The sequence below is a fragment of the Hippocampus bargibanti genome, linkage group LG02 (assembly GCF_051943395.1).
Source record: "Hippocampus bargibanti isolate YZ-2025 linkage group LG02, ASM5194339v1, whole genome shotgun sequence".
In the NCBI taxonomy this organism is placed as follows: Eukaryota; Metazoa; Chordata; class Actinopteri; order Syngnathiformes; family Syngnathidae; genus Hippocampus; species Hippocampus bargibanti.
This window is the reverse complement of record NC_142735.1, coordinates 20,778,567-20,790,000: the sequence shown is the minus strand read 5'-3', so window position 1 is coordinate 20,790,000 and position 11,434 is coordinate 20,778,567. Positions and strand designations below refer to the sequence as shown.

The window sequence follows — 11,434 nt, the reverse complement described above, 5'->3', positions numbered from 1 at the left end:
ACTGTAGCATAGAAAAAAAAGAACAAAAAAAATGTTATCGTGTTACCTTTACTTATAAATGAAATCCATGCGCCGCTCCTTCTGAAGAAAGGCATCGATAGCTTCTTTGTAGAAGCCTTACTTATCTTTCTTCAGTTCTAAAATTCTATTTATTTATTTCAATTTAGATATGTACTCCTCCATTCTGAAAATAAGGCCAAGCAACACGAAAAAATGACTGGATGGTTGCACTCAACTTACTGTTTACTGTAGCTTGCTCTCACTAATTCTATTATTCTGCAGCCAAGGAGGCACAAGAAGAATCTCTGTAATCACCAGCGCCCCCTGTCATGAGGCAGGAGAACTGTGTGCCTCACTGATGCACAGTTTTGATAAAAAATAAAATAAACACTGATAATGTAAAGTGAATCTACATTATATACACCAGCTAAACTGTAGGGATTTTAGTTCATGTTCGAAAAGTGTTTGAACACTTTAATCACGATATGCAGAGGGACAGCAATGCAGTCTCACTGCAGAGCAAGCCAGCACAGTTAGCATCGTCATTGCGCAATCCATGGTGAGGCTCAGCCGGCTGCTGCCTCACCAATCTCTCTACTTAGTATTTGAACGGTAAATGTGAAAATTCAGCGATTTTGAAAAAAAATCCAAAAATGGTGAGTTAAATGGAAAAGAACTTTAAAGTAAAACTCGTTAAATAAATATAACTGTTTAATTTATTTTTTCATTTAATATTTCCATGACGGGGGCCCGGTAGCCGAGTGGTTAGCACACCGGCTTCACAGTGCAGAGATCGCATCCCGGTCCGGCCTCCCTGTGTGGAGTTTGCATGTTCTACCCGGACCCGCGAGGGTTTTCTCCGGGTCCTCCGGTTTCCTCCAACACTCCAAAAACATGCATGGCAGGCAGATTGACCACTCCAAATTGTCCCTAGGTGTGAGTGTGAGAGTGACTGTTGTATGTCTTTGTGTGCCCTGCGATTGGCTGGCAACCAATTCAGGGTGTCCCCCGCCTCGTGCCCGAAGACAGCTGAGATAGGCTCCAGCAACCCCCGCGACCCTAATGAGGAATAAGCGGTACGGAAAATGAGATGAGATGAATATTTCCATGATATGTCTCCCTTGACTGCACGTCACTGGAAATGACATCACCTGAAAGCGACAGAGGAAGGGAAACGAACGCCATATTTTTACATTTAACATTAGTGACAATTTATGTAATCGTTTTTTTAAAAGGAATTTTACCAAAAGCAAATTTACTTATCACGTCTTTAAACCGGGCGGCCTCCCTGTGTGGAGTTTGCATGTTCTCTCCGGGCCCGCGTGGGTTTTCTCCGGGTCCTCCGGTTTCCTCCCACATTCCATAAACATGCATGGCAGGCAGATTGAACACTCCAAATTGTCCTTAGGTGTGAGTGAAAGAGTGACTGTTTGTCTTTGTGTGCCCTGCAATTGGCTGGCAACCAATTCAGTGTGTCTCGTGCCCGAAGACAGCTGGGATAGGCTCCAGCACCCCCCTGGCCCCTAGTGAGGAATAAGCGGTACGGAAAATGGATGAATGGACGTCTTCAAACCTAAATAAATTCCCATTGGCCGTTTTCACGGCCTTGGCTCAATGTGCGCTTGGAAATCAACCCAAACTCTCACGTATATTATGACGTTGCATTTATGATTAAAAGTAACCCTTGTTTTTACATACGTACAACAATTTGCAATAAGTACAAACCTATTTACTAAACTAATGAGTAACACCAATCTGCTGTGTTGATTCTTATTCGACTTTGAAAGCGGTATGATCGATTCTCGCCATTCTGCGGATAAATTCCTCAGTATAAAACGAGCACTTCTTCAGGCGACATCCGAAGAATCTCGCTGATTGGTTTACGCCGTTTTAATTCCACCCAATCACGAAGCCGCAGCGAGATTCAAGTCTGCAAAGACCCTTTGGTTCAAAACGACTGCAAAACAACGACGGCAAATTTTCCTCAAACGCGTTTCTCAAGCGCTCCACTTGCGGGCATCGTCAGTTACGGAAAGCGAAACGTTTATGTTAACGCTTCGTATGCAAACAACTACATAAATTGCTGTACTTTGTGTCCTCCAAAGCCAAAACGCAATTTCATGCCGGTGCCATGCCTTTTGTGAGACGGAAGAGATCTGTCGCTGCTCCCTGCAAGATTCCCAAGAGGGTCGATAGCGACAAACAGGTAAAACAAAGAACTTAACAAATGACTATATGTGCTAATGTGACGGGCGCGCTTCCAGCTCGTTCAATGGACGTCGGTGGTTTTCAAGGCGCAGAAGGAGCAGGAAGTCCCGAAATCCAAGAGGTCCACTTCGCCTAGCAACGGAGCCCCCAAGTTCAAGAAGAGGACGGTCCTCGCCGATATGACTAATGTGAGCATTGCGTATTGTTTCATTTCCAAAATCTATAAATATGTAGAAAAATGTATTGTACTCGCATCAAAGCAAACACCAACGTCAGTTAAAGTCAGCTTTATTGGCAAATACGCTAATATGCATGACATACAGCACAGATGAAATTAATGTCCTCTCGGACCCAGCGTGCAAGGCATGCAAGGCACTTATAACGTGGCTAAAAAGACATACGATTGACAACAGACAATACATGTAATTTCTGAATGTAAAGTGAGGTAGTGACATATGTAAAGTGAGGAAGTGACGTATATAAAGAGACGTAATGTAGTAATGCAAAAACAAACTAAGGGTTGAAGTTGAGGTCTTACAGAAATAAAATGACAAAGAACAAAAAAAAAAGTGTCTCCCTCCTCCTCCTAAAACGAATACACGGGAGGATTTGTTCCGAATACGTATATCGTATTTAATAAAGCCGACTGCAAGATTTTGAAGGATTCACTTTGTGTGCTGTATAGATGCACGATTGCTAATCGGGTCCTTTAATACAAGACAAAAAACTAACTAATGCTTACAGCACAATGTATTTGATAAAACGGTCCAATTGAGAAAATATATTCATACTATTATGAATTACATACTATTATCAATTACTATTATGAAAATCTGTTTCAGAAAAGACACCAATAATACAGTAGTATGAAAACAAACAGTTTGTGAAAATGAAATGCCAATATTTTATTTTGAAGGTTAAGGTTGAATACGACACAACAGTCCTTCGGTACGGATTCTTTGGTATGTATTCTACTAGAAGATGCTCATGTTGAGGAATGCTATTTGACATTAGACGACTCTCACAGCCACCAAACAAAAGGCACACAAAAAGTAGTTGATGCTTTCAAAGTTAATGTGGAAGAAAATCTAATTCTGGCTTACAGCGATGAGAAAAATGTATCGATTTTAGTGGAGGAAGGATCTTTTTTTGGGGGGAGCGTTACACAAACCTGTCATTTCCCATCGCATGCCCGCTGATCCCTCGCAAAATATGGCTTTTGATGAACTCATTTGCTGTGTGCCTTGCAGGCTCACAAAGTCCACATCGGCTTCCCAGGCAGGAAGAAGCAGCAGCAGGTGAAGAAAACAAGCGCCCCCTCATTGTCAGAAAAGTGTCAAGCCAAGCAGCAAAAGTAGCTTCTTCTTCTTTGTTTTTTCCCCTGCCCTTTTCTTCCTACCCTTATCAGCCGCTTGTTTCACGTTGCACAGGTCATCTTCAGAGATAACTGGGGGGAAATCATCCGAAAACGATGAAGAGGAGAAAGATGAGGAAGAGCGGGAGGAGGAGAAGGAGAAGGAAGAGGAACAAGAGACGGAAGTGGAAAAAGAGGAAGAAACGGACAAAACACAGGCAGCTACAGTGGCAGAGCTTGCAATCTGCCACGTGCAGCCACACCTCCTGAGGCCCCAGGTGAGCCCCTCTCTGCCCCCTCAGCCAGCCCAGCCTTTAATTGTTCGCTTCAATGTTCTCAGATTCCGGCCGAGTTTGATGTGGACTCTGGGAACTGTGACGATTGTAATATGAGTCCCGAGTATGCAAAGAACATCTTTGACTACCTTAAAAGTCGAGAGGTAAGCCTGGTGACGGTGCCATTTGTATTTTATTATTATTATTATTATTATTATTATTATTATTGTTTGCTATCCTTTCACCCCACCCCATGCCTTTTCAAATTGCTGCTGTGGACTGCAAATTTCCCCATTGTGGGACGAATAAAGGTTTTCTGATTCTGATTATTTTTATTGTTATTATTTTATTGTATTTTTTTCACATAAGTCAGACTTCACATGGATCTTATCGCTATGTCAACAATCTTGCTATTAAGCAGGCCCCTTTGGGGGTTTTTGTGTTCTTCCTTTCCAATTTGGGGAAAACACTGTGTTTTTCGAGCGATTAATGTATTTTCTGGTGTATAAGGCGCACCCAAAATCCTTCACTTTCTTCTCCTTATACACAGGTGTGCCTTATGTGAAGTAATATTGAGTCACAACGTCAGCAGCCACCGACTAAATCCCCCCCCTGTAGAAGAAGTCGTGCGTAACCCCAGCCTCTACTGTCTTCTTCTTCTTTTCCTTTCGGCTTTTCCCTTCAGGGGTCCCCACAGCGAATCAATGTCCTCCATCTAACCCGGTTTTGTCCATCCTTTTCTCTCACACCAGCTACCTTCATGTCCTCTTTGACAACATCCATAAACCTCCGCTTCGGTCTTCCTCTCGGTCTCCTGCCTGGCAGTTCAAGGCTCAGCATCCTTCTCCCGATACAGTCAGTCTCTCTCCTCTGGACATGTCCAAACCATCTCAGTCTGGCCTCTCTGACTTTCTCTCCAAAGCCTTTAATATGAGTTGTCCCTCTAATGGACTCATTCCTGATCCTATCCAACCTGGTCACTCCCAAAGAAAACCTCAACATCTTCAGATCTGCTTCCTGTCTTTTCTTCAGTGGCACTGTCACCAGTCCAAACATCATGGCTGGTCTCACCACTGTCTTATACACTTTTGCTTTCATCCTAGCTGAAACCCTTCTATCACACATCACACCTGACATTTTTCTACAGTCGTTCCAGCCTGCCTGGACACGCTTCTTCACCTCTTTTCCACACTCTCCATTGCTCTGGACAGTTGACCTCAAGTACTTAAAATCCTCCACCTTCTTTATCTCTTCTCCCTGTAGCATCACTCTTGTACTTGGATCCCTCTCATTCACACACATATATTCCGTCTTGCTGTGACTGATCTTCATTCCTCTCCTTTCCAGGGCATATCTCCACATCTCTAGTTTCTCCGCCACCTGTTCCCTGTTGTCGCTACAGATAACAATGTCATCTGCAAACATCATGGTCCAAGGAGATTCTTGTCTAACATCGTCTGTCAGCCTGTCCATCACCGTAGCAAACAAGAAGGGGCTCAGAGCTGACCCCTGGTGGAGTCCCACCTCCACCTTGAATTCCTCAGTCATACCGACAGCGCACCTCACAACTATCTTACAGTCATGATACATGTCTTGCACCGCTCTGACATACTTTTCTGTCACTCCAGACTTCCTCATGCAATGCCACAGCTCTTCTCTGGGCACCCTGTCATACGCTTTCTCCAGATCTACAAAGACACAATGCAATTCCTTCTGACCTTCTGTGTACTTCTCTATCAGCATTCTTAAAGCAAACACTGAATCTGTCGTACTCTTTTTTTTTTTTTTGGCATGAAGCCATACTGCTGTTCACAAATGTTCACTTCTGCTCTTAGTCTAGCTTCAACTACTCTTTCCCAGAGTTTCATTGTATGGCTCATAAACTTTATATTCCTCTGTAGTTACTACAAGTCTGCACATGTCCCTTGTTCTTAAAAATGGGCAGCAGTACACTTCGTCTCCATTCTTCAGGCATCGGCTCACCATCTAAGATCTTGTTGAATAACCCAGTCGGGAACACCACCGCCACCTCTCCAAGACACTTCCATACCTGGATTGGTAAATCATCAGGCTCGAGTGCCTTTCAGTCAGAATCAGAATACCTTTATTCGTCCCACAATGGGGAAATTTGCCTCCTTCATCCTCTTCAGCGCCCTCCTTCACTTCATCCTTGCTAATGTTTGCTACGTCTTGGTCCACAACAGTCAGTCACGTCTTCTACTCTTTGTTCCTTCTCATTTTCCTCATTCATCAATTCTTCAAAGTACTCTTTCCATCTTTCCATCACACTACTGGCACCTGTTAATACATTGCCATCGGTATCCTTAATCACCCGAACCTGCTGCAAGTCCTTACCGTCTTTGACTCTCTGTCTCGCCAGCCTGTAAAGATCAGTCTTGCCTTCCATGCTGTCCAGCCGAGCAATACAAGTCATCATAAGCCTCTTGTTTGGCCTTTGCCACCTTTACTTTAACCCCAGCCTCTACTGTAGCGCCTTATAATGTGGTGTGCCTTATATTTGGAAAACATTTACAGTAAAGTCTCGTTATATCGATATTCAAGGGAGTCCGAAAAAATATCGATATAACCGGGACTATCGATATATCCGACCCTGTTTGCATGTAATTTTCTCTGTGCGTGCATAGAAATAGTATCGATATAACCGGGACTATCGATACATCCGATATCGAAATAACGAGACTTTACTGTATATATTTATAATTTCTATATCAAACAATATTGATTATTACATGTTTGGTTGATTGTCAAATATTTCTGTTCTTTTTCTGTAAACATGATATTTAAATATAGGTAGTTTTTCACAAGTATATCTTTGACGTTGATCAACATTTGGATGGTGTTTTTAGCCCCATTTTAAGTAGCAGTAATGTTAAAAATAGTTTGGATTAAGGCCCCCTGTCCAGGACTTCATCCTGGACTAACCGGGGCCTGTGACCCCTGGACTCTGGCATATTAGTAGGCTTTTCTAGTTTTAAAAGTTGGCAGGTATGCTTATACATTGGAGAAAGTTTGAAAATACACCATTCATTGGTGTGCCTTATACTTCGGGTGCGCATTATACATTGGGAAATACAGTATTTTGTATCGGTCCGGGCCCCATTTACTGCCAACCAATCAATTTTTCTTCCTGCACTTGCTTTCAGGATAAATTTGTTCTGCCCAACTACATGCAGCAGCAGCCCAACATCAACGCCGAGATGCGGGCCATCCTGGTGGACTGGATGGTGGAATTGCACGTGAGCTGTGTCGTCGCGGACGACGGCTTTGTTTCCCGTCTCGCACTAACCCCCCACTCCTTCCAACCCCTCTCAGGAGAGCTTCGACTTGTACCACGAGACTCTCTACCTGGCCGTGAAGCTGACTGACCACTTTTTGGCGCAGACCCCCATCCAGCGTAACACGCTGCAGCTGGTGGGCGCCGCCGCTATGCTGCTTGCCTCCAAGTTTGAGGTACGCACGCATGTCCTTTTTTCAGAGCTGATGAGCGGCAGCCAATCAAATGAAACAGAGGCAGCAATTCTTAAATTTTGCCCCCCAAACAGATAACATGAGCAATTTTTTTATAGTGATCATAAAGTCATTTTTAGTGCCTTAAAGGAAATCTTAAGGTAAGGTGTCAAGACCCATCTGAGGACAGCCTTATCTTTTGCAGGAGCGCGAGCAGCCAAGCGTGGACAACTTTCTTTATGTTTGTGACGACGCGTACAACAGGGAGCAGTTACTCTGCATGGAGACGCGCATCCTGAAAACGCTGTCCTTCGACATCGGCATCCCCGTCGCCTACCGTTTCCTACGTCGCTATGCCAAGGTACGGTCTTCCTACTTTGAATTTTCATATGGCCAAAATACTGAAATACAAGCTTCCATTTGTGGATCCCCGACAAAAATAAGTACATCTCTCTTTCTCAGTGGCCCCCTTTTTGTTTCACTGTTTCATATTTACTGTTCAATTTTAGGCTTGCATCAAAATCTGCAATTGGAAAAGATGTCGGTTGTCCTTTAAATTTCCATTTGATACGTGTTTTAGTTGATTTAAAAATACAGTAAAGTCTCGTTATATCAATATTCTCGGGAGTCGGAAAAATATCGATATAACCGGACTATCGATATATCCGATCCTGCGGCATGTAAATTTTCTCCTTGCATTCATAGAAATAGTATCGTAATAAGCAGTACTATCGATATAACCGATATCGATATAACGAGACTTTACTGTACTGTATTTTCCGGTGTATAAGGCACACCGGAGTATAATAATTTGGTGTATTTTTCAACTTCTTCCATTTATTAAAAAAAATCAAAATATATGAACATATAAAAGTTTTCCAAATAAAATGCTCACCACATTATAAGGTGCTACAGTAGAGGCTGGGGTTACGCACTACTTCTACAGGGGGGAAAATGGAGTCGGTGGATCCTGAGAGTAGTTGCGAGACCTGTTGTGCCTCAAAAATCCTTCACATGTAAGGTGCACCTGCGTATAAGGCGCAGGCTCATCTTTTGATGAAAATCAAGGCTTTTGAGTGTGCCTCATACATGGGAAAATACGGGACATATACTTTATCCATTTGATCGATTTGGATAAAATGTATGTTTACTTGAAAATTCATGGAGAAATGATCATAGAAAATTGCTGTTCATGACATGACAAATTCTACATAGTCCACAATGTACGATGCTATTGCAGAAATTGATTTTTTTTTTTCATTCCGCCGCACAATAAAAATCGATAAGCAGGATTGATCATGGAAAAGCGAAGCGTGACTGAAAATGTTCCCCTAGCTAAAGACGTGTACACTATCCTTGTGTAATGGTTGAAAGAAGGAGGAGGGTGGAACAATGCCACATTTGTCATTGTTGTTTGGATTTCCACTGAAGCCATTGGCAAAAATTCCCCACGCGCAAAAGCGTCACACATTTGCCAACCCGTGTATTCATGTGCAGTGCATCGCCGTGGGCATGGACACGCTGACGTTGGCGCGCTATTACTGCGAGCTGAGCTTGATGGATATGGAGCTATCGCTGGAGCGAAGCTCACTGCTGGCGGCCGCCTGCCTTCTGCTGGCCCTGCGCATCAAAAATCTGCCAGTCTGGGTACGGATTTCAGTCGACGCGTCTGCCGAACGTCCTTTCTCGCATCATTCTCGTTGTGGTTGCTTTTCTACTCGCAGCCACCCGTCCTGCAGTTCCACAGCGGCTACGGAATTTCCCAGGTGGCGCCCGCCGTCCGGAAGCTTTACTCTGTGGTGGCGCAGGCTCCCAGCAGCGATCTGAAAGCGGTCCACCACAAATACTCCCATGAGTAAGAATGCACATTTCTAGAATCTGTGGAGGTGGCTGTTCTGTTGGGACTCGAAATTAGGTGACATATATTAATACACACAGTACTGTATATATTTATAAACTATGTTTGTGCACATTTTAGGGGTGCTACAATACACGTATCTGCATTGTATTGTAAGATGCAGTGTTCAACATTAGGTATGAATTTCTGGTGACCGATACTGACAGTAACAACCATTCGAACAGCCTGCAAGCTCGTTCAAAAAATGAATAATAATATAATAATAATAATCAATATACGCTACTCACAAAAAAATAGGGGCTATCTGGCTTTCGGGTGAAGTTTCAGGACCATCCTGAAATGGATTCAAACCTTCACAGGTGAATTTCATGTGACCTTCTCTGAGCTTTTGAATGCACTGTTTAATGTTTCAATACTTTTTGCACATGTTGCTGTTCTCTTCTAATAAGGCGTTTAGCGACAAAATTCACAAGAGGTCTTTGATTCTTGAATCGACCAATAAACTTCACAACATCGTGAGACCAAGATGAGGCCTAACAATGGATCAACAGTCCCTTGCCAGGACAGGAGTGTCTCCTGAGCTTTTAGTGTCATTGCTGCGTGACAAAAAAGATAGCGAGATTGAAAGAGTCACAGAAAGATGGAGAAGTTGATATCCTTTGGTCACATTCCCACACTGATGACCTACATTTTGAATAATGAATTGGTATTTAATTCCTGGAATCTTTAAAAGAGCTGAATGGCATCCCAAGATTTACGCTGGACGAAGGACCGGTAGGTGTTGTTCTCTATTGAAGGCTGATTCTGCGAGTGTCTCCCTACACGGGCCTAATTTCATTTTCACGGACAACAATTCTCCAACTCACCGAGGTGGCATCATCAGGGATCGGCAAATAGAGATTGGTGAGTGTCAAATGGAATGGCCCGCACTTTCAAATGAGTCGTGCAAAGGCTCGAAACTCTGTAACCTCAGTGATTCCCAGCAGAAAATAAGTCGACTTGTGAACAGCAAGAGATGTTGTCATCAAGGGGTAATAGACGCTCAAGGGTACGTGGTGAGCGATTGAGACCTTAGTGTTTTTTTTTTTTTTTTTACACTTTCTGCAAAATTTACCTGAAAGCCAAATATCCTTAACTTTGCACATGTGCGTAAGAGCATTAAATTACATTTTTGTCGCGATTCAGGTGATATCTGATGCACAATCAAAATGAATCAAATTTATGATTTTCAGATCCAATGTTATTTTTTGTGCCGCGAGTAGCACTAATACGACGTCTTTCAAAACTTTTTAGAAATGGAACTTGCAATTCAGTTATTTAGTTCAACAAAAATCTCCCAACACAGCCAAATCTCTCTTCTAATTCACATTATCACAATGATTGCTTTTGAATTCATTTGTATTGTGTTTACTTTCTCAGGGTATTTTTCCAAGTTGCTTCCCTGCCACTGGTGGAATTTGATGTTTTGGAGCAGTCTTTCTAAGTGAGAAAGCGTTCAGCGGATGCAGATGTCAAAAGTTATATGTGAAATATTTATACATATTGTTTGTCACTTTTATTTGTTGCAGTGTTCATGTTCTTAATTCCATTTCAAGTATTAATGTTAACAAAAAAACGTTTATCGGCAAAGTGTAATTTGTCTGTTACTTTTATAATGACCCACGTGTGTAGACATTTGCCAGCGTTTAAAATAAAGATGTTTCATATTATCAAATCTTGCATTCGTGTTTGTTGGTGATAACAATCTCACCGCTAGAGGGCAGAATAGACCATCTAGTCAACTACGGCTCTCTCCAGCCCCAAGACTTTCCATCCCTGTCGTTTGGGTGGTGTAATGTCTTTTTTTTTTTTTTTGGGGGGGGGGATTCTAAGTTTTTTTGCCGAAGCAGGTACTGTGGTGGGTATTATCGTATTGTTTGTGTGGACATATGACGATTATATTAATTCTACATGTATTTACAAAATGCACGCCCATTAGTGAAGATAAATACAGAGGGTTGTGTCAGGAAAGGCATCCGACATAAAAGCTTGGCCAAAACAAACATGCGGATCAAACCTCTAAAGATGGAGGACACTGATTTGCTGTGGCGACACCTTGAAGGGAAAAGCCGAAAGGAAAAGAGGACGCCCATTACTTAGCTAATAATGTGTCTAAAAACAAACAACGGGAAGTGAGCGTGGAAAATGGCAACGTGACTGCAAGCGTGTGACGTAATAGGATAGGCCGAGCCCCCAGACAGTGTAAGGCGAAAAGTGTGTATCTCAAAAAAA

The 11,434-nt window shown here is 42.7% G+C and overlaps 1 protein-coding gene across 3 annotated transcripts; it reads left to right on the top strand.

The window, feature by feature from the left end:
* The first annotated feature begins 246 nt into the window (after positions 1-246).
* On the top strand, positions 247-10,837 carry ccnb3 (cyclin B3). 3 transcript variants are annotated; one of them, XM_089017734.1, is made up of 11 exons: positions 247-2,206; positions 2,295-2,396; positions 3,459-3,562; positions 3,639-3,840; positions 3,903-4,001; positions 7,002-7,094; positions 7,171-7,308; positions 7,511-7,666; positions 8,803-8,952; positions 9,030-9,160; positions 10,583-10,837. In XM_089017734.1, exons 1-11 carry the CDS (start codon positions 2,132-2,134, stop codon positions 10,644-10,646), a joined length of 1,314 nt encoding a protein of 437 aa, XP_088873860.1. In that variant the 5' UTR covers positions 247-2,131; the 3' UTR covers positions 10,647-10,837. The 3 variants fall into 3 exon arrangements, with proteins under 3 accessions (XP_088873860.1, XP_088873852.1, XP_088873868.1); XM_089017726.1 differs by having other exon boundaries at positions 2,265-2,396; XM_089017742.1 differs by having other exon boundaries at positions 2,172-2,206; positions 3,459-3,506.
* Positions 10,838-11,434: the final 597 nt, after the last annotated feature.